We start from the raw sequence: 21,516 nt of genomic DNA on the forward strand, positions 1-21,516 counted from the left end.
CTCTACTCTTTGGAGATGCCAAGGGCCTGCTCAGGGAGGAGCGAGGCCTTGGTCATTCCCACATGGTGGGCAGAGTTATGATCAGACTGTGCCGCCCCGCCCCCCCCCCCCGGGTCCTGCGGGCTTGGGGCCAGGAGGAGGCAGGGGCGGATGGAGCCGCAGAAACCTCAGCAGCGCCTTCCCCAGGTGGAGGGGGCTGTCCCAAGAGTCCCCACTGTGCGCCGGGCCCTGCGGGAGGCTGGGCGGGGCTTGAACAGGAAGGCCTTCTGTTACGGCCGGGCCCCTCAGGGTGTGAGTGGGGAACTGGCTCCCTAAAAACACTCAGGAAGGGGTTGATGAGTAGAGAATGGGGTCTGCCCCAAACGGACGGCCCACGCCACTTGGGACCCCGGGCTGCCCACTCTGTCCCGGTGGCGAGGCTTTGGGCTTTGTCACCCCTTGGGGTGGGGACGCACCGCTCGGGGCTGCCCCCCGTGCCCCCCGATGGACAGATGGGAGCTGCGCCCTCAGGGGCTGCCCGCCCCTCACTAGCCCCGCCACGGACAATGGACTGCTGCCCGCCCGCGTGGGTCTCCGGTTTAGCCACAGCCTTGGAAGGCTCTGGAACTCTCCATGACCCAGACCCCCCAGGGCCCCCAGAGGAGGGGAGGGGCCACGGCCGGCAGGGCTCCTCGCCCTGCACCCTGGCGGCTGCCCGCCTGCGCATCGGGCCTCAGAAGCGGAAGGCCCTGGCCGTGTCCGGCCCGGCTCTGGCCAGCACCGACTGCCCCCGCCCTTTGTAAAGGCATCCGGTTCAAGCCATTTAATTAGGTGACTTCCTGGGCATCTCCCGTCACTCCACCCACCCAGCTCTGGCAGCGGGGGCGGCGGGGCCCAGCGGGCAGGAGGGACAATGGCCCCCCAGGCCCCCTTCCCCAGGCCCGGGTGGGTCTCGCGGGGCTGCAGCAGCCGGGCCTGCCCTGCCCGATCTGCCCGCTCAGATACTCCCGCCTGGCTCTCCCACAGACACAAACACAGGATGCGCCTGGCTGGCTTGTCGCTTTTCCCAGCCCGTCCTGGAGAAAATTGGGGGAAGCCGTTAACCACACGCTTCAGCCCCGGCCAAACAATGGGAGGCTCTAAGTTTAGCTGTGAACCCGGGCGGGTGAGGGCGTCACAGCCTGGGCCGTGTGTCCGAGGCGGGAAGCTCCAGCGCAGCGAACAATGCCTGTCTGGAGCCTGGGTTCGGCCGGCACCGTGGCTCTGTCACTAGGACCCTCTGGGTCGGGGGAGGGGCCTGTGGCCCTGGGGTCTGGGCCCCACGCAGTGGGGACAGGTGGGCACACGGGCAGGGGGCTGGGGAGGCTCTGCCCGGCCCTGCGGCCTCTCTGTGCTCCCCTCCTGCAGGCCTGGGAGGGCGGGCCGACAGGGGTGCTCCCCTTCCCGGGCCCACGCCCCCGCCTGGTGCATGGGCTTGCCCTCTCCCCAGCCCCTGGGGAAGGCGTCTCTCCTGCCCTCGCCTCCTGGGATCCTCTGCTGATCCCCGGTCCTTCCTCCTCGTGCCGCTCTGGCCCGCGCACCCACAGCCCTCCCCTTCCTGGTCTGTCCGCCTGCGCGCCCCAGAAGGGCCCGCTGCACCCACACCCCCTGCTGTGTCTCGTGTCGTTCCTGTTACATCTGCAAGTCTTGGAGTCACGCCCTCGGAGCTTGGCCCACCGCCCGACGGAGGGGCATCCCCCTCCCACAGCCCGGGTCAGCGGCGGGGGGTCCCCGGGGGCCGCGGCCCTTGGCTGTTTCCGCGGGACCCACAGTGCCGCCCGATCCGAGGACCAGCCTCCTCCCTCACTTGTCCTGGCCCTTCTCGCCCCGCCGTCCCCACGGTGACACGTGGGGTCTGCAGGGAGAGGACCCCGCACGTGTGACGGGCAGGCAGGGAAGGCGCCCCCGGGGGTGTGGCGGGACCTGGGTGGGGCAGGGGCCCCTGTGCCCCGCGGAGCCCCGCCCGGCACACGGGCCCCACCTGGGGATGGAAGAGCAGGGGCGGCCTCAGGAACTTCTCCTTCAGGACTCCCACGGGGTCCGGCACCTTCCGCTTCTCCACCCTGCTGGACAGCAACGCAGAGGGTTACGTACCCCCCCAGCGGCCCCGCCGGGCTCCTGCCTGGGCCCCAACCGTCGCGAGGCGGGGGCCTCGTCACGGCGGACCTGCTTCCACGGGGCCCCGACTATCGTCTCACCGGAGAGCCCAGGACGCCCGTGACCGGGCCAACCCACCGCCTCCAGGACCCCCGCCCACTCCCTGTGGAGCCCTCGCTCCACCTCTCCCACCCCCAGGCCCAGCCCTGGGCCCTTCTGAGCCGCTCTTGCGTCCCTACCCACGGCAGCCGTGGCGCCCGCCCACGTGTGAACGCCGTATGCCGGAGCCCGGCATCTTTCCTGCGGCCTCGTGTGCGCCAGGCCTTCCCCGGGGCCGGCCCTGCCGCGGTGCCCAGGCTTGTCACCGCAGAACGTGCCGTGCTGGGGAGGCTGCCGCTGACCCCCCGACTTCCCTGTCCCTCCGGCCCCCAGCACGGGGCGCTCTGCCCGACTGGGGAGTCTCCAGGGCCTCCTCACGCAGCCAGGCAGGGTCCTACCCAAAAGCGTGTGGCCAAATGCCAGTGGCAACTTCGTTAGTCACAGGACAAGCGGAGGTGGCCAGGGCACGTCCAGCAGCCCCCCCTCGTGTGGGGTCCTCCGCTCCCTGCTCCTAACCCCGCTTGCCTCAGCCTCTCCACGGGGCTGGGCTCAAACCTCCGCTTGGGGGAGCCTGCCCCCTCCCCACACAGACACGGCGCCTGGAGCGAGTCCCGGCCGCACGGCTCCTGCTTTGCTCCTGCGAGGGCCTTGCTTGGTGCCACGCTCACATCACTTTTGCGTGTGGCTCTGCCTTCCCGGGGACTGGCTGAGGCACCGACCCCAGCAGGAGGGGGCGGCCACGGGAGGGGAGGCGGAGTGCCAGGAGCCGCTTTGGGGAGGCTCTGCTCCACAGCAACGAAGTCACCCCGTGGGGGCAGCTGTGTGGGTGGGCGGGAACGGCTCCGGGGGCTTAACCGAGGCCCCGGCCAGAGCAGGACCGTGTCCAGCTCCGCCTCCCACGGGGACCCTGCAGGGCCGAGAGGAAGGGGACCCGCACAGAAGAGGGAGGGCGCCGTTTGTCTCCATCTCTTCTCCTGCCTGTGGCTGGTCTCTGTCGCCCGGCGCCCACCAGGCTGGCAAAGGGGTCCCAGGTGGGCGCGCTGGTGCACCGAGCGGGGGACCTGCCCCCGTCGCCTCGTGGGCACCTCTGCCCGACCGGCCTCCTCTCCCCCACGTGTCCTTCAGCAGCTGCGACCTTGCCGACGCACCCCTGCCGGGCCCGGGTGGCCCTCAGGGCAGCCACAGGCGCCCCCGCTCCCCAGTGCCCGTGCACGCAGGCACATGCGTGGGCACACGAGACCCCCGCCCATGGGGGCAGGGCCTGTGTTGGCCTGCCGCCCGCACCCCAGGGTCCCTCCCAAGCCGCCCACGGGCGCAGCCCTGTCCTCAGGGCTCAGCCTGCCAGCCCCCGGGACCCGGGTGGTGTGTGTCAGACCCTCCCGCCTGGCAGACCCGGTGACCGGAGCCCGCCCGGACGCCGGGCACGGGGGTCAAGCGGCCCCTCACTGGGAGGGCCACCCAAGTAAAGGGATATGGACCTTTGGCAAACCCTCCGGAGCTTCCTCCCCCGCCCCCCCGGGGACAGGGGCTCCTTCTCTGACTCCCCCGGGCCCCTGAGAACTGCTGGCTGCGCTCTGAAGAGGGGAGGGAGAGGCTAGGGGCAGAGAGAAGAACGAGCGAGTCCTGCAGGAGGCAGAGCTGGTCCAGCGGAGACAGCTGGACACAGAGGGGGCTGGGGGCGCGGAACGAGCCTCGGGAGGGACCCTGTCAGCCCAGCGGGCGGCCCAGGGGCCGTCAGCGCAAGGGAGCTCTGTGTGTCCAGGAGACCCTGCCTTGTCCTCCGAAAGCGGCCCCGGCCAGGCACCCAGCCTAGGAACGGGCCACGCCGGGGGTGGGCTCCGGCACAGGCCGCCTGAGCTCAGGTGCCCCTGAGGCCGGCCGAGGCCGAGGGACGAACCTTGGGGCGCACACGAGCGCCTGGCCGCGCACGCGCCCCCGCCCCACCGCCTCCTTGGGTGGTGGCCCCCCGGGACAGCAGGCGAGGGCAGGGCATGTGGGTACCTGTAGATGGGGTCCATGAAGAAGGCCGATGGCTTGGCGTAGTGCAGAGGGGGCTGCTGAGGCAGCCGAGCCGGGCAGGCCTGGGGCAGCCCCTCGCCGGCCCCCGGCGTGCGCTCCCCGTAGACGTGGTTCTTGCGAGGCTCACGCCCCCCGCCGTTCTGGCTGGCGCGGACGCGGCTGCCGATGCTCAGGTCCAGCGGCTGCTCCTCGCCGGACGCGGGGGCCCCCTTGGGTGCAGGCAGGAGGGGCTTCACCTCTTTGGGTTTGGTGGTGAGGTCGAAGGGGGACTCGGCGCTGGGGCCTCCCCCCTTGAGGGCGTCCCGGGGCGACTTTGGCTCGGCCTTGACCAGCAGGCTGTGGGCGAGGGTGCGGTCCGCCAGCGGGTAGAGGGCGTGGGGGAAGTCGGGCAGGAGCTGGAAGGGGAACACCGAGGGGTAGGGCAGCGCGCCGAGCCGCTTCTCCTGCACGCTCATGAGGCCCGGCCCGAAGTACTTCTCCGCGATGGAGGCAATGGCCTTGATGGAGTCGCCCGCGGCGCCGGACGCGGCCAGCAGCTGCTCGTCGGGCGGCGGGAAGAAGGAGTGCTGGGCGTAGAAGACGGGCACCTCGCCCACGCTGTTGGGGGCCCCTGGGGGCGCCGCGCCTCCCCCGAAGTCGGGCTTGCCCTCGGCCGCCTTGCCCCTGTCCTTGGCCTTGTCGCGGTCGCTCTCCACATCGCTGTCCAGGTCGGAGCCCGTGCCCGAGGTCGTGTCCAGGTCTGTCCCGGTCGTGGTGTTGATGTCCTCAAAGTCGCTGCCGTCGGACAGGTCGCTGCCCCGCGTCTTGAGCTTCTCGGGGTACGTGTCCTCCAGGCGGCCCTCGAACTTGTCCTCGGGCCCCGGGGTGGCCACGGCGCCCTGGCTGCCGCTGCTCACGGCGGAGACCAGGGGCAGGGCCGGGTTCCCCAGGGGGCTGGGGAGCTTGGCGTCCTGGGTGTGGTTCAGGGGGCTCTTGAGCAACGGCGTGGGAGGTAGCAGAGGTGGCCGGGGGTACAGGGACGGCGGGAAGATGCCGGGGAAGCCGGGGGTGAGCGCGGGGAAGGCCGGCGGGGCCGTGGAGAAGGGCAGGCTGCCCGGGTGCGGCCTGGAGGGGAAGTACTCGCCGAAGCCCAGGCCGGCGTGGTTGAGGTTGGGGGGCGGCTTCGCCTTGTCCATCAGGGGGCTGGGGGTCAAGGGCAGGCCCGGGGAGAAGATGCCGCCTGGCGTGTAATGGTTCTTGCCCTCGCAGAAGCGCCGGTGCTTGTTGAGGGAGGAGGTAGTGCTGAACATCTGCCCGCAGTCCTTGCACTTGATCTGCGTGCGGCAGTCCGCGTGCATCCGCTTGTGGCGGCACAGGTTGGAGAACTGCGTGTAGGACTTGTGGCAGACCTCACCTAGAACGCCAGCGGGAAGCAGACAAGTGCGCTATGAAATGACCAGGACAGCCCTGGGGGGCGGGGCGAGGGGCACTCCTGAGCTTGGTGATGGGGGCGGCCTGCGTGTGTGCGTGAGCGCACGCGTGTGCGCATGTGTGTTGCTGTGTGTGCACGTCAGTGCAACTGTCTATGCATGTGTTCATGTGTGTGGGTGCCACTGCAGGCACATGTGTACACACACATGTGCATGCGAGCACCACACAGATGTGTGCATACCATGCACATGCATGCACACATGGCCACACACCTTTCATGTGTGTAAGCACGCGTGAGTGCATGTGCAGTGTGTCATATAACACACATGTATGCCACAGTGTGCATCACATGTGCATCATGCATGTGCGCTCGTCTGCGCATGCCGCCCATCATGCATGTGCATGAGCGAGTATGCACACATCTGTGTGTGCCTGCATTCATGTGTCCAGGCACATGCATACACGAGCGTGTGCACACCACTCTAGGGCTGGCCCTGGTGCCCCGCACACACTGACAAGGCCGCTTGTGCCTGTGGCCCCTGTGCCGCTTGGACAGACCCCGGCCCTGTCTCCGGGAAACGGGGCGCCGCTGCCCGTGCCCCCTCCTTGTGAGCGTCTGTGCTGTGGGGGCCGGGGTCTCCTGAGCTGCTCCAGGCGGGAACAGCCACGCAGCCGTGACCCCCACCGTGTTGGCTTGCCCAGGACTCCCCGCGTCCCTCCCTGCCTGCGTTGGTGACGCCATCGCGCAGTGCAAGCCATATCCCTGGCCACCACACAGGTCTCCGCTTTCTAAAGTTTAAAACATTCCCAGCTCCCCCGCCCCCTTTCTGTCCCAGGCTGTGACCTGCACCCGGGACACAGAGGCCTCAGGGGGCCAGCCTCCTTGGGAGTTCTTAGTTGGGGAGCCCGGCTCCTGCCGCGTGCGGTCACTGTCCGGGGGTGGCTTGAGACGGGGAGCCCAGCAGAGCCCTGCCGAGCAGAGCTGGGTCTGTGTCAGGGGAAGGGGACCCTCCCCAAACTGGGATGCAGAGCCAGTGCCAGGCTCTGCTCCAACAGGAGACGGGGTGCCAGCGGCGCCGAGCCCCGGGCCCAGGCCCCTGCCCCGACCATCCTCCTGATGGTCTGCGAGCTGACAGCGGTGAATCGGCCGCCCTCCTTTCTCCTCCTGTTTTTGTGGCAGCGGAGGAACCCCACCCCACGTGCATCTCTCCCTTCAAGACGACTTCCGCCCTCCCCGCGGCCCCCGTGGAAGCGCTGCGTGCCCCGCGCGTCTCGCTGGCCCCCGGTGCTCGTGGCCTGACGTCATGCTCCGCGGGCTGGGGGCCTGGGCCCTGAGATTATCATGTTCTCCAATCGCAGTATCTATTTATATTAGCCGTGCTGCCTTCCTGGCTGTCTGGCACGGGGAGGCGCTTTCCAGGCAACAAGGGTGGGGGGAGGCAGGGCACTGCTTCACCGAATCCCAGCTGCCCCTTTGGGAGGCCGCGGGGCGAGGTGCCTCGGGGGGCGTCTATAAATACCCGCAGGCCTCCCGTCCGGCCCTCGGGGGGAGGGCAAGCAAGGCCGTTCTCAGCGCAGGCCTGGCTGCACAAAACAAGTGACACCTCGCTGCGCCCCTGACCCTGGAGGGGACCTGTCAGTGCCTCCGTAGCGGCTGCTGTCACCCTGAGCTTGGAACGGTGCCTGCGTGTGGAGGCCTGGGGCGCCCGGTCCCCACCCACCTGCTCCCACGATGGAGGGTCCTGCAGAAATGGAGGGGCTACAGGGACGCCTCTAGGAGCCTGAGGTCCTGGAGACGCAGGTCCTGGACCCGGGGCAGCTGGCAGCCGGCTCCGAGCCGGCCGAGGGAAGCGGCGGCCGAGGGGCTGAGCCAGGCCTCTGAGATCGGGCGACCCCAGGCCCTGCCAGGGCGCACAGGGGCCCTGGCCCACCCTCCCCCCTCAGCAGTCTCTTGTCCTGGAAGGGTGCATGTGGGGGCACACCCACGCACACCCCACGCAGTCACACACACTCACGTGCAGTGAGACCCCCAGGACACACGCACACATGCACACTCATGCTCAGTCACACACCCAAACACATGTGCACATCTACACGCGCACCGCCTTCCCCCACGCATGCGCTCACGCTAGATAAGGCCGTGTCCTGAAAGGTGCCCGCAAGGAGACCACCTGCGTGCTCAGGGCCGCCCTCTCTCACACGCATCCGCACACAGGCACACGCGCACACAGCGCGGCCGCACACAAGCTCCCGCACGCGGGAGACACTGCCAGGGCGCCACGCCGCCTCGGTCTGTGCAGGCGCTGAGGCGGGGGCTTGGGGCTGGGATGCAGGGGCCGCGGGGGCGCGGCCGCGGGGGGCGCAGCCGGCGCCTGCGGAGCTGTGAGCGGCCGAGAGTGGCTGGCCTTTCCTTAACCTCACCGTCCCACAATGCGCGTGAAGTGTGACTCAGCACAGCGCCCGGGTGAATGGCGACTCGGCGCTGCTTGTGGGTCAGGAGCGCTTACTGCCCTGCTGGGTGGGGCGGAACCTCGGGGTCGCCCCCCGGGCCGGCCCGTAAGGTCCCTGGCATCTGGGCCTTTGTGGCCTCGGACCCCACTCCTGTTCGCCCCCGTCACTCACTGCCCACGTGCCTGGCCCGCGGCCCTCCGCTCGGGCTGCTGTCCCACCCTCTGCCCTGCAGGCGCCCTCTCAGCTCACTGCTCACAACCTCCGGTCCCGGCCAGGGACTCCCACTCCACGGCCGCTTGGCCTCCCGTCAGTCACGTCAACGGTCGCGTCCCCCCGGCACCTGGGAGCCTCCTAGCCCCGCGCGGGCCCCGCCCGGGCTCCCGTCCCTGTCACGTGCGGGTCAGGGTCTACACGGCGTGGCCCGCCTCCTCCCGTGTCGGGTCAGCTCCGTGAGGACAGGGCCCCGCTGTCCACTGCTGGGCCCTGCGGCCCGCGCCGCGCGGTGCGCGGAGCCCGCTGCCCCGGGGGACTCAGCGAGAGTCCCCGGGGTGGCTGTGCCCCCTGGGGCTCGGCGTGGGGGCGTGAGGGCAGGGAGCGGCCGGGGAGGGGGGGCGGCGGCCGGTCCCCGCTGCCGGACGCCGGGCGCCGCGCGGCCCTTCCCATCCGCACCGCCCTCCCCTGGCCGAGGCCGGGCTGGGCGGCAGGCGGGGACCAAAGAGGGCGGGGGAGGAAGTGAGGGCAGCGCGGGAGAGACGAGTCGCCAAACAGGAGGGCGCGGCCGAGGGAAGGCGGCGGTGTCCCCAGCCGTCCTGGGCGCCTTCCGAACGACCAGGGGCCCGCGTGCCCCGGCGGAGGCCCCCCACCCCGCAGGCCCCCGGAGGCCGATGGGGCGACTCACATATGAAGGGCTTGACGGTGCTGTGGATGTGCTTGTGCTGCTTGAGGCCCGAGGACGTGGCGAACGTCTTCCCGCAGTCGGGGCAGGCGTGCGCCCGCGCGCCCACGTGCTGCGAGCGGATGTGCCGCTGCAGGTTGCTGGGGTCCGTGAACACCTGGGGAGGCAGACGCCGTCGCGGGGCGCCCCACCCGCCCCCTTCCGGCTGCCGGGGGGTCTCCCTCGCCCCCCCGCCCCCGCCCCGGGCCTGGCCGGGGGGGGGCCCCGGCCGCGTGGTGACCCCGGGCGGCCTCGGGAGGGCTGCCAAGGCTTCCCGGCTCGGCGTCCTCCACAAAGACCCCGGAGAGTTCTGTGGCCACGAGGACGTGCGAGGAGGGGCCCGGGGGAGGACACGGGCTCGCAGGGGGCCGAGCCGGCCCCCTGCCCCGCCCGGCCGCGGACGGCCTCCTCGGAGCCTTGCCCACAGGGCGTGGTGGGCACGCGGGCGTGTTACCTTCACACAGTTTTCACACTCGAAGCGCTTGCCGCTGTCGTGGGACATCTGGTGGCGGATGAGGTTGGACTTCCAGTTGAAGGCCTTGGGGCACTGGTCACACTTGTACTCCCGCTCCTCCGTGTGGACGACCATGTGCTGCTCCAAGCTGTGCGGAGGGCGCGGGTCACTGTGGGGCCGCCCCAGCCCGCAGGGCGCCCCGCTCAGAGGCCGGGGCGAGGCCCGGCACGCGCCTGCTGTGCGCCCCCGTCCGCCCCGGCGGACGGCAGAGAGGGGCGGAAGGGGCCCGTATCCAAAACCGCCCCCCCGGGGGCCCCAGCCCACACTTCCTGGCCTCTCTTCTGGACAGTTTTACCCCTGAAGCCAACCTCGGGCCTGAGAAGAAGGGGTTCGGAAGCTTCCAACGCTACTGGGAGCCCAGCGTGGGGGTGGGGTACAGGAAAGCCACGGCCACCCCTGAGTGGCCTCAGGGTGCTCGCCGGCCAAGCCAGGCGGCGCCTGCCCACCATGCCCACACAAGGAGGTGGCCGGGGCTGCAGGAGCGGGTCTCCTGTGGTATGGGGCGGGGTGGGGGCGCACAGCTGCGCGGGGGGCTGGGCCCTGGATGGCCGAGCGGCTCTAAGCCTCGGGGGGCACCCCGCTCCCCTCCTGGCCCAGGTACTCCGTTAATCTTCATGAGCAAAGCGGCGATACATCACGGCCCGTTAATTACGGGGCCCAGCCATCCGTTCAGATCAGAAACGCCTGGTTCTCGAGCACCCGGCAGACTGTATCTTTTTCCCTGTTGTTAATTGTGATTTATGTGTTTATGTAAAGAAAACACGGACCCTCTTGAGCAGCGCTCACCGCCCGGGGCCTCAGTCGGGATTTGCCCACACGCCGGTTTTCCGTCATCTGCTTGGGGCGAGGGCTCCCTGCCCCTGGGGAGGCCGTGCGGGGCTGGGCCTCAGCCCCCGCAACGCTGGCTAGTGACCCGAAGGGGCTGCATGTCGTCCTGGAGGACGTTCTCGAGGGCCGGAGGAGGGCCGTGGTGGAGAAGGCTTCCCGGTTCCCGGGAGTACGGGACGCACGGCTCTGCTTTCTCTCCGCGGACCCCGGGGGGCCCCCCTTCCCCGGGTCCTCTGGCCCCGGCTCCTCACTGCCCCCGGGGCCGGGGGGGGGGGGCCAACTTGGGCCCGCCCCCAGCTGGTGGTGTCCAGCGTCACACAGCTGACTTGGCACGCTGTGCCCTTTTCTGTGAGGTGTCCCCGGACAGGTGGGTGCTGCCCGTGGGGAGCAGGAGCTGGCGCCTGGGATGGGGGCGGGGGACCCCTGGTGGCGTCCCCCCACCGCTGCCCTCTGCCTTGGGTTGTGCATGTGTCCCGACGGTCAGGCGCTCCGCCCAGCCCTGGGGAGCGGGGCGTGGCTGTGTGCCCGCCCAGGTCTTGGGCCTTCCCGCAGCGGCAGCCGTGGGGCCTGCCCCCCCCGCACATCCCGTGGGCTGGCCTGTGCTCCTTCATGTCTGCCTCCACGCGCAGCCCTGGCTGCGGACGGGCAGGGCCGCTGGCATCTCAACTAGAGAACAAGGGGACCCTCCGGGGACACCCAGGGCTCCCGGGGCCGGCGCACGGGCCTGCTGTGTCCCGGCACCTGATGCGCGGGCCGGCGTGCCTGCCCCGGGCATGCGCCGCACCCGAGGGCGCCCTGCTCGCCACCTGCCCCGGGAGCCCTTGGCTGCCAGGACAAGGGCCGACCTCTGCCCTTCTCGGGGCTCCCGCGGGGCTCGGGGGGCCTCACCCCACTTCATGTGACTGGCACTGCGGAGGGGGGAGGGCGGGAGGGGGAGGCGCAGCACCTGTACTTGTTGGGGAACATCCGCTCGCAGTCCTTGCACTCGAGGGCCTGCCCGTCGCCGCCCCCGCCGCCCAGGCCTTTGGGCTTGAGCTCCTCGGCCAGGCCCTCGTAGAGGGCGGCCCCCACCGCGCCGCACGCATACTTCTTGTGCCGCCGCAGGTCCAGCTTGGACTGGAAGAGCTCGTCACACACGTCACAGCGGAATGTGGGCTCGTCTGCAAGAGAGAGTGGTCGGGAGGTGGGGGTAGGGAGCCTGCCCCAACGCGGGCCGTGCCCACGCCTGCTTCCTCCCGCCCACCCTCGTCCCGGACCCGGGGGTGGCTGCCGGGGGCCGTGGAGGCCCCGGGGACCCAGGCCTGCGCCCCCAGAGACGCCGAGCAACGCCGGCCCCCCGGCTCGGGAGGCCTCCGCGGGCTGGAGAAGGCCGTGCTCGGGAGCGGGGAAGGAAGCCAGGCCAAGTGCTTTGTTTATGAATTAGGAGAAGAAAGATGACAGAGCTCTAATGCATGTCATAAATTATTGTCGTCAAGGTCAAACAAATTAAAAGGGGGGCGGCTATTATGAAGTTTACGAGGCGGCATCCTGGCCGGCGTGCCAAGCCAAACAGTCAGCCCGGGGCTGTCAGTTTCCTGGGGGGGTGGCCTCCGGCCCATCCCCGCCCCCACTCGGCCTGCGACGGCCTGACAGCGGCTTCTCCTGAGAGCGGTGCCCCCTCCCTGAGCGCCCCCCCTCGCTCGAGGAGAGCCACGCGCACCCCCCACCCCCCAAGGCTGGGGAGAGCGCCCAGCCCCCGGGACTCCTGCACAAATGAGCTGCAGGTGTGTGCTTGTGAGCCCGCATGGGAACACGTGCGCGCGCCGAGTGCGTGGGCGTGTGGCTGTGTGGGAGTGCATGTGCGTGGGTGTGGCCGTTCCCGCACTGGCACCCATGCCTGTGCGTCTGTGTGAATGTGCGGACAATTTTGTGCACTTACACTCGTGTTTGCATCAGCGTGCATCTGCATCTGTGAGCACGCGTGCACAGGAGTGTGCGCGTGTGCTTTTTTATGTGACCACATGTGTGAAAATGTTTTCATGTGTTCACACTGCATGTATGCTCATGTGTATGAATGTGCCTTGGTATTCGGGCATTTGTGCACGTGTTTTGGTGCACACATGTGTTAGTGCGCACACGTGTGCTGTTAAGTGTGCACGTTTGTGCATGCATGTGTGTAATGCACAAATACTGGTGCATGGATAGGCACTTGTGTGCGTTTGTGTGGATGTGTGTACATGTTTGTGGGAACATGCATGTGCCTATGCGCACACATTAATATGTGTGCTTGTATGCCATGTGTGCACATGTGTCTGAGTGTGTGACATGCACACAGACCCCTGGGCCCGGCACCGAACAGAGCCTTGGTGACTTGAGCCTGGCCCTCGGGGTGCGGAGGTCAGGGAGGCTGGGGAGGGCGGGGCCCGCGGACGGGGAGGCCCCCAGCCCCCGCTGGGATCTCCGTTCCCGCACCCAGTTCGGGGTGGGGGCAGCTCCCCAGCCTGGGGGCCTGGGCAAAGGCGGGCCACCTCCTCCTGACCAGGTACATCCCTGGGCCTGGCGGCGGCCCTGGCAGGCACCCCCTGCTGGTGGGCGCCCGAAGCCTCTGGCCGGTGCCCGCGGGAGAGGGGTCGGCAGGAGCGCCGCCTCGCCCCTTGCAACTTCTGTTCATGTCTCTGCACAGAGGCAGGTGTTTGGGTGACGGGAGGGGAGCCCTGGACGCACGGGGCCGAAGCCGCTGGGGCAGGCCCGGCAGCCCCAGAGCCGGGAATCGAGTGCCACCGCTGGCCTGGCTCTGGGGCTGCGGCCGTGGGGGCAGAGGCCTCAGCCTCCGGAGCTGGGAAGGCTCTGGCCCAAATATCTCCAGACGAACTGCCCTGGCACTTGCCCCAGACTCGCGCCGAGCTGCAGAGTAGCCTGGAGAGAGGCAAGAAGGCCACTCGGACCAGGGACCTGGGTGGCAGGGGCAGGGGACGCGGGGGCACCCGTGCCCTGCAGGCAAGCGCTTGACACGCAGGGGCGGCGGGCCCCGCGTGCTCCCGCCAACGGCAGAGGAGCGGGCTGGACCGAGGGACGGAGCGGTGGGTCCCACGACGGCAACGTCCAGAAAAAGTTTGAAACAAGACCCATTGAGGCCCCGGGCCAGCCCTCAGGTGCCAGGGTGTGACCCCCACCTGTCCACGGGGTGGGGAGGTGGGCAGGGACGAGGCTCATTACAAAATCATCGCCCCAGTCGCCTACCGAGTGCCACCTTTAAACCAGCATTGCCGCGTGCCAACTCTTCTGAGGAAAAATGTCTGCTGGGAAGGTCGCATGAGTCATGCCGTTGACGCCGAGGGGTGGGCGCAGGCGGGGCCCAGGAACGCCGTGGGGTCCACACGTCTAAGCCTCAGCCCAGTCCACGCGCTCCCTGCTGGGGCCTGTACCTCCCCCTGCTCTCCAACGGGTAAACTGAGGCTGAGAGACACTGAACAACTTGCCCAGGGGCCCAGCAAAGTGGCAGAGTCACGGAACTGCAGCCTTCGCCGCGTTTGGTGCCCTGGAAGCCAGCAGCAGAGTCCCCACGTCCCGTGAGGCCATGTGACACCCAGGTGTGCGAGCTTGGGGCCTGCTGCCACCCCCGGCAGTCTCCCTGGTCTTTAGAGCTCTCGAATTCCTGCACCGTTTCAGAGCAGAGCCGGGTGCTCGACCCCTCGGAATGGCCCAGTGGGGTCTCTCGGATGCCCTAGGCCAGGACAGGCGCCCACGCCTGCGTCACGAGCAAGTTAGAACTGCCGGCTTGTATTTACTCTTTCTGCACCCAGCGAAGAGCAATCAGAGAAGTCGCAATTTGAAAACAAAGAAGAAATGCCGGCACCATCCATCCATAACTCTTAACCAACTGATTTTTCTACTTTTGATCTGGAACTTGGATTTAACATGAAACTGCAGCCAGATTCTCAGTCTGACGGCATCTGGGGGGCCCAGAGGGGGTGCTCCCACCGCGGCAGTAACGGCCGCCCTCCTTCGCCACCTCCCCCTCCACCACGGACCCAGGTTCTCCCGGTTGAAGGGCAGAGCTGGGAAGAACTGGACACGTCTACGGCTTACCCGGCCGCGCTGAGGCGTGGACCGGCGCCCCAGCCACCCTCCATGCAGGTAGGGCCGGCACCGAATGAGCGCCTGGGGTGTGCGGGGCGGGGCGGGAGGGGGCACACAGCCCTCGGGGTTGTTGCTTCCCGGGGCAAGCAGCTGTGCTGTGCTGAAACACTAGAGGAGTGAGCTGCAGTCCCGCTGTGTCACGTTATATTGTATCGTATCAACGTGGATTGTATTGTTACTTTGTAGTGCGTCCCGTTCCCCTGTATGAGACTGTATCATCTTACATAGTGTTGGTGGAATATGCTTGAAACGCAGCCCACTGCATCCTCTTGCCCTTCTCTGGGAGAGGGGAGAAGTTCATAACTGTGAGCCTTTCTCAAAAGAAAAGTGTGCCTGAATGGAAATGATTGTCTTAACTTTTTTCCAAGAGCAAGAAGGTCTCCCGAAAGAGAAACCTTTCCCCTCTGCATTGAAAGAGCAAAAACAAAACAAAACGTCCCTGAGCCGAGGCGCCTAAAGGCGCCCCCTCTGCTCGGACTCGCGGGCAGGGAACGGGGCTTTCTGGGAGCTGTGCCCGGGCCAAGCGGCCGGCTCCTCGCCGGCAATCCGCCCCGCGGCGCGGTGGCCGGCAGGGCCGCTGTTTCTCCCACGTGACCTGAACGGTGTCCCGGCAACGTCCCCTGCCCCCACGAGAGCGCATGATCGTGACTCGAAACCGCAGTCTCCTCACGGAAGCCGGGGTTGGGGGGCCGCGGGGGCTGCGGCTGGGGCAGAAGCTCCGTCTCCCACTCAAACCCACACGGCTTGTGTGTCCAATCTGCGCCTTGCTTGTCTCTGTGAAGGGCCATCGGCAACTTTCGATGGTGGAGCAGGAGTGTAACAGAAAAATAAGTCAGTGCCTAATGGCTTCAGAGAACCGAGGGGGACACAATTATGTGGCATCTACATGCTAATCTACCAGCCTGGAGGCTCGAGGCGCGCGAGAGCCCACTCCAAATTCCCGCCGCGATAAGGGGCCGCTGCCGTTCGCTGGGCCTGGGATAAAAGATTTTTTATGATAATTATCTTAGTGAGGAGCGTTTTTGCATTTTCTTTCTGTACGACTCGGAGTCTAACGGGGTTGGGGGGTGGCCGTTGCAGGGCAAAAGAGTGATCTTGACAGCAAAGAGTCTGAAAAGTCAAATGCTGGATGTCAGGCGATTCTGTGTGGCAAGCAATTAGCCTGCAAATGTTTGATAAATTATTGGGAAAATGCAGGCCTGGGTGATTTAGGATGGGGGGCCGAAGGGGGCGCAGGAACCAAGGTTCCTGAAGGCTTTCGGAGGACAGAAATCTCGCGACACACACGGAATCCGTCTCTGAGCGCGCCGCCCGCGCTAAGTGGATCCACCTTTCAGAGTTCCTGTGTGTTATTGAAGACGCATAGGTCTTTTCAACAATTGTTTTAAGGAAAGTGAGACTGTCCCCCTGCTACCCGAATCTCGGCCATTTATTTTTCTTTGCTCGACGGCCTAATTAAAACCAAACGGTGCAGGGGAGCGCAGCTGGGCTCCAGCTCGTAAAACGGCCCTTCTGGGCCGGCGGCCTTTGGCACGGCCCCGGCCCCGAGCTGCTGCTGCATCCGCAAGGCGGGCTCCCGACTGCGGGCCGTGCTCGGGGGCAAATGGGGACGTTAAGGCACAGCGCTTGGCGCCTGTTCTCGGAAGCTTCCTGGGGGCTCCCACACCCAGCCCCCTGCCCAGCCGCTGCTGAGCGCGCGGGGCCGCGGCGCACAGGGAGTGCTCCCTCAGGGAGACGCGGGCAGTGGCAGGGACCATCGAGCTGCCCTGTGTTTGCGGGGAAGGACAATCAGGCAGGAGGGACCCCCTTCCTCAGGCACGGGGGCTCAGGAGCTCCGCAAGCGGCTCGGGTGGCGCGGAGACTGCTTTTCCTTTTGCTTCTGGGGTCTCATTCAGAGAGAAGCCGCTGCCTGCTCGAGGTGGCGCACAGGGAGCGGACGGACCAGCCCCCAGCGCCAAGGCTGCGCTCCCCCCTCCCCCCGCTGTGACCGAGCCCTGCTCCAGAATCCGCCGGTGTCCGGGCACACGCCGCTCAACAGTGTGAAAGGACAGTCCACCCGCCTCTCAGACGCCCTCGCCTTTTGTGACTGGAGCTGTCTGCGGCTCCCTTGGAGACGCACCCGCCGGCGGGCAAGGGGCGGAGGCGTGCCCCTGGACGGACCCCGAGGGGCGGGTCACGAGGCAGGGACGCCCAGGCCGCGGCCGCCGCAGTGCTGCGGGAGGACCCGCCCGAGCCCTGCACTGCCCTCGCCCCAACACGCCGCCCTCAGCGTTCTCCCGGACGGCCTCCTTAACTACAGAGGGGCCCTGGCGCAGAGCCACGGCTGCGTCACTGTCCTCTCCTGAGTGACACCGAGAGCCCTCCCAGGACCCCAGGCTCTGGGAGGCGAGTGTCTCCCAGCCACAAAACCGGGGCAGCAAACGACGCTGCTACTGTCAATAATAACAAAACAGTTAAAAAATATCCGCCGCTGCTGAGAGATCACGCCACCCCAGCCCTGCGCCCCATGTGGGCTGGAGTCCCATCCTGAACGCAGGGCGGGCGGGGCTCACGGACCCCAGGGAGGGAGAAAGCTGGGGACTGAGGCCGGAAGGCTGCACGCCGGGGGCCAGAGCGGGGGGGCTCGGGCGGCAGCGGGGGAGCCGGGCCCTGCCGCCTGAGGTGACGGGGGCCGCGGGAGCTTACCATCCAGGCTGGGGGGCACGGTCCCCAGGGAGTAGGCGCCTTCCTTCACGTGCACCAGCAGCTCCTCTCCAGGCCCGATGTCCTTGATGACTTTGTAGTAAATCTAGGGTGGAGAGACCGGAGGGAGAGGGTGAGCGCCGACCTGCCTGTGACCGGGGGCCGCACCGGCCCACCTGGCCCTTGCCGCGGGGTGCTCGCTGGCAGCTGCCTCCTCATCGCCCCAGGGCGCTTCCCCTCTGCGACGTGGCCAAACGAGCTCAAGAGAATCCCAGTCCCCTTTCCCTTTGTTTTAACCAGTTTCTGGGTGTCGACACAGGGGGTATAAAATTAAATCGATGAGGGTGAGCCCCAAAGTTCCGAAGCAGGGAGCGTCCTGGGGGGAGGAGGAGGGGAAGGTGGTTCCGAACCTCCGGCAGTGGAGCTGGGGGTGATTCCTCTGGTCAACGTCCCTGTGAGCCAGGGAGGCGCCCTTTGCCCTCAGGGGGCCCTTGGGTCAAGGGTGAGTGTGGATGTTTATGAAAGTGGCCATGAGCCCAGACAGAGGGCCCGTGGGCCAGGACCCTGGGGTCCCTCCTGAGCGTGGACCCCAGCTGAGGGGGCGGAGTGGCGCAGTGCCTGCGGCAAGCTTGATGCCCAGCGGCCGCAGGGTCTGAGGCGGGGGCATCGCCCAGCTCGGGGCGGGGCAGGGCGGGGCTCTGGTAGAAGCTGCAGCTCAGAGGTCAGTGTGGGATGTACAGCCTCGATGCTCCGGGCGGCCCCAGCGCATCGGTGCGTCTCCTGGGACAGGACCATCGGCACGGGGGTGGCGGCCGTCATCCGGGACACTCGAGCGCCACAGAAGGGCGGCGTGGCCAGGGCCACGTGGGGCGGGGCCCAGGGAGCCGCGCCTGCGGTCAGTGGCTCTGGGAGAAGACCGAGCCTTCCTCGTCTCGCTGGGGAGCACGGCCCTCTGCCCAGCCGGGGACGCACATGCTCTGGGGCAGGGGCGGGGGCTTCGCGCCCCGTGTGAGCAAAGCTGATCCCGGGGAATCCCGCCTCTTAAATTTGGGACGATCAGACAGAGGGGGCATCTTTCAGGCCAAAGCACTGCCTACCACCTGGCGCGTGGGTATCTGGTCAAACTGCAACCAAGGAGCTTCTGGAAGCCCGAAGGCCCGGCCACAGGACAGGCTGGCAGGTCAGAGACAGACCCGAGACACACCCACCTGTCCCGGGATACCAGGGGGCGGAGGCTCCTCTCCACCCCCTGGCAGGCCTGAGGGACAGGGGTCCGGCCAGTCCTCCCAGCAGCCGCTGGGCGGGGTCAGGCATCCCAGAGGCTGAGAGGGCACAGGGCCCCGCCCCTGCGGCCCCGGGAAACATCTGCCAGGCTGAGCTTCCTGACCGCGCGTTGGAGCCTTTCCCCTCCCCAGGGCACGTCCAGCTGGGGACTTCCTCACAAACTGCCAGTCCTCACCCCACGGGGACACCCCTGGACCCACAAAGGGACCCCTTAGCCACGCAGCCTTCTTGCGCCCCCCGGACGTCCTTCCGGGACTCCGGGCCACGGAGCTGCTCGCAGCAAAGCTATGGCCGGCACACAGCTCCCTGGGGCCACGGCCCGTTGGCTGCGCTCACCAGTCACGGCACCAGGCCGGGCCCCTCAGGACGCCCGGAAAATAAGGGCGGGTTTTGAAATGTGGAGTAGACACTGGGCTGTATCAACTTCTGTAATTGAACCAGCTGTTATTAACATGCCAGTTTTGTATCATTTTATCCTGAAAATTACACAGTGGTTGGTCACATCCTTGTTTCTGGAATAATTAGACTTGAGCTGTTAGTTTTCAAAATCCGACCCACAGTGCACCTGAGGCTCTACCCGAGTGTCCCTGAGCGTCGAGGGTGGCGAGTCAGGGGTTGGCCATCAATAAGCGGGGACGTCGCACTTCCATTTGGATAGTCAGCAAGCACATCCAGCAAGTGCGTGTTTAATGCCACCGGGCGGGCGCCAGCAGCACCCGCGCCTCCGCGTCTCTGTACGCAGGCTGGGGAGCCCCCTGCACAGGGAGGGAGGGCCAGGCCGGGACCAGAGCGGCGGCTCCCGCAGGTCCCCGTTAGAGGGCAATGTGGACCCGCCCGCGGCGTCCCTCCGCGCCGCGTCCGCTGCCCCGCGAGGGCCCACGGCGCGAGAGGCGGGCGGCGCGCTCTGACCTCGTCCTGGCTCTGCGCGCGCCTCCCGGGCTGCTGCGCCCTCCGCGGGTCCGGCTGCCGGGTTTCCGCTCCGGGGTTCCCGCTCCCCTCTGGCTGGCGAGGCTGGGTGCCGCCGTCCCCCTCCTCCACCAATCCACCTCACCCCCTTTGAGGGCCGACTGGCCTCCCAGGACCAACCCTCCCACCCCCCACCCCGCCCCCGCTCCCTCTTGGAGGGCTCCTGGGTCTCCAGTGGCTCCTAGGGCGCCGGACTTCCTACTCCGACGCCCCCTCACCCCCCGCCCCCTTCCCGTCCCCCATCAGCGCTCCGAGGCCGCCGGGTCCTGTCGCCCACACCTTCCTAGCTGGGACCCTTCTGCACCCACACCCCCGGTCCGAGGGCCACCTGACTCCCTCCTCTGACGCCCTCCGAGGCCGCGCGGCCTCCCGGGGGACCGACCCTCCTCTGGAGCGGCAGAGGGCGCTGGGCCTCAGGGAGCTGTTCGCGCCGCCGCCGCCCCCGCCGCCGCCGCCGCCCCCGCTGCGGGCCGCACGCCTGCGGGCGAGCGCAGGACCGAGAGCGGCGGCGGGGCGGTAGCCCTAACCACCCCCGGACTTTGAGCTGCCGATGGAATTCATCGCTGTTAGTGTTCATCGGGAGCCCGGAGGGGTGGGGGTAGGGGGCACTGTTGCCACCGGCCTCCACCTGGAGGAGGGGCGAATCAGTGCAAACTTTTCCAAACTCAGGGTCCGCCTTCGCCAGCCGGCTGCGTGGAGGTCCGCACAGAAGCTACGCAGGCATTTTTACGACCGGTCCCCAGAGGCACAAAACCCTTATCAGCCAGGCGCTGACAAAGCACGGTGGGTCCATTGACTTCACGGGACAAAGGCCGGGCTTAGGTGGGACAGAGGCTTGGCTGCTCCCGGCTCGAGGGGCCGGCCAACTGCATGTTCGCTGTCCTGGGCGGGCCCTGCCCTCTGGGGCCTGCGAAATGTTATGACAGCCCCTTAAAATTCCCGAAGTCGGTTTATCGCCTTCCTTTTATTGTCTGCCCCCTGTCCATCAGACTCAGGCCCGAGGGCCGCGTCAGCGTCGGGGGCAGGGACCGCGAGGCTCCCGGGGCGGGGAGAGGGTCCGTCTCTCCAGGGCCAGGGCCTCCTCTCCCAAGCCCTTCCCTGCGGGCTCAGCAGCAGGAAGGAGACGCATGTTTTGTTCAAGCGACAAATCTAAATGCCTGTGCCTTTTTCTGACCAGCCGGGACTGCTCGCCCTGTTTAGATGCTGCCTGGGGCTGCAGCCCGCGCCCAGCTGCTGTGACACCACCTCTCCTGGGTTCCAGCCCCACGCGGCAGCCGCTGAGTTTACTAGCGCCAATAAATGTCCGCTCTAAACAGCTTTTAAAGTAACGCTGCCAGGCAGGCTGGATCTGAAGCTAAGTCCTTGCTTCCACAGCCCAGGTCCACTTTGTATGACAAGGGCCTCATTGAACACGAGCAAACAACATCCGCACCGGCCCTGGGCTCTGTCGCTTCCTCCGCGGGGCCCTGCCTGTTTCCCTCTCCTCTGTCACCCCCCAGACACGAGGGGCGCTCCTTGGAGGTGAACGGAGGGAGGGACACGCCAGTGGCCACGTTCCCAACGAGGGGCCGAGAACTTGCCACAGAAGAGTTGGATTTCGAACAGGCCACGTCCGTTTCCAGCGGCGCTGCTGAAAATGAACATCATTTCTCCCGACCACGTTCTTTGAGACAAAGAAGTATTTCCAATCTATAACGGCTGTCAGTTTGGTTCCCTGCTTCTTTATAGTTCTTCAGGGTGTTTTTTAAAAAAAATATCAATTCAGTTCACAAGGATAAATGCTATCTTCTAATACAAACACTTCCATAGTTCCCCCGTTTTGATTTCCACCTAAGCGTAGACTTGTTCCGTTGAAGGGCCGCTGCCCTGGGGACAACCGGCTCTGCCCAGCCCCCGGCCCAGCGCACGGGCTGCAGCTGGCGCCGGCCGCCCGGGAACAAGCGGGTTTTCTCAAACACACGAAAGTGATCAAGGGAACTGGACAACGTCTCTCCCCCGTTTTGACCAGTTTGAGAAACTTGAAAGGAGCGTTTGCATGAGTTGAAACCTCTTTCAGTGGGCTGCTTGTCTGGAACAAAACCAGCCTCTCTCCGTC

The 21,516-nt window shown here is 67.3% G+C and overlaps 1 protein-coding gene across 1 annotated transcript in view; it reads right to left on the reverse strand.

Moving 5' to 3' along the window:
• The window catches only part of PRDM16 (PR/SET domain 16), a 275,230-nt gene that overhangs the window by 12,566 nt on the left and 241,148 nt on the right, over positions 1–21,516 (reverse strand). Inside the window, exons 5-10 of the mRNA XM_054583991.1 lie at positions 17,175–17,277; positions 11,317–11,530; positions 9,483–9,630; positions 8,993–9,146; positions 4,216–5,626; positions 2,000–2,084 (exon numbers count right to left, since the gene is read on the reverse strand). Of these exons, the coding sequence (XP_054439966.1) occupies positions 2,000–2,084; positions 4,216–5,626; positions 8,993–9,146; positions 9,483–9,630; positions 11,317–11,530; positions 17,175–17,277 (2,115 nt within the window). The remainder of the gene's footprint in view (positions 1–1,999; positions 2,085–4,215; positions 5,627–8,992; positions 9,147–9,482; positions 9,631–11,316; positions 11,531–17,174; positions 17,278–21,516) is intronic.

The sequence above is a fragment of the Pteronotus mesoamericanus genome, unplaced genomic scaffold (assembly GCF_021234165.1).
Source record: "Pteronotus mesoamericanus isolate MK-2021 breed Mesoamerican mustached bat unplaced genomic scaffold, CSHL_Meso_final contig_1193, whole genome shotgun sequence".
Lineage (NCBI taxonomy): Eukaryota > Metazoa > Chordata > Mammalia > Chiroptera > Mormoopidae > Pteronotus > Pteronotus mesoamericanus.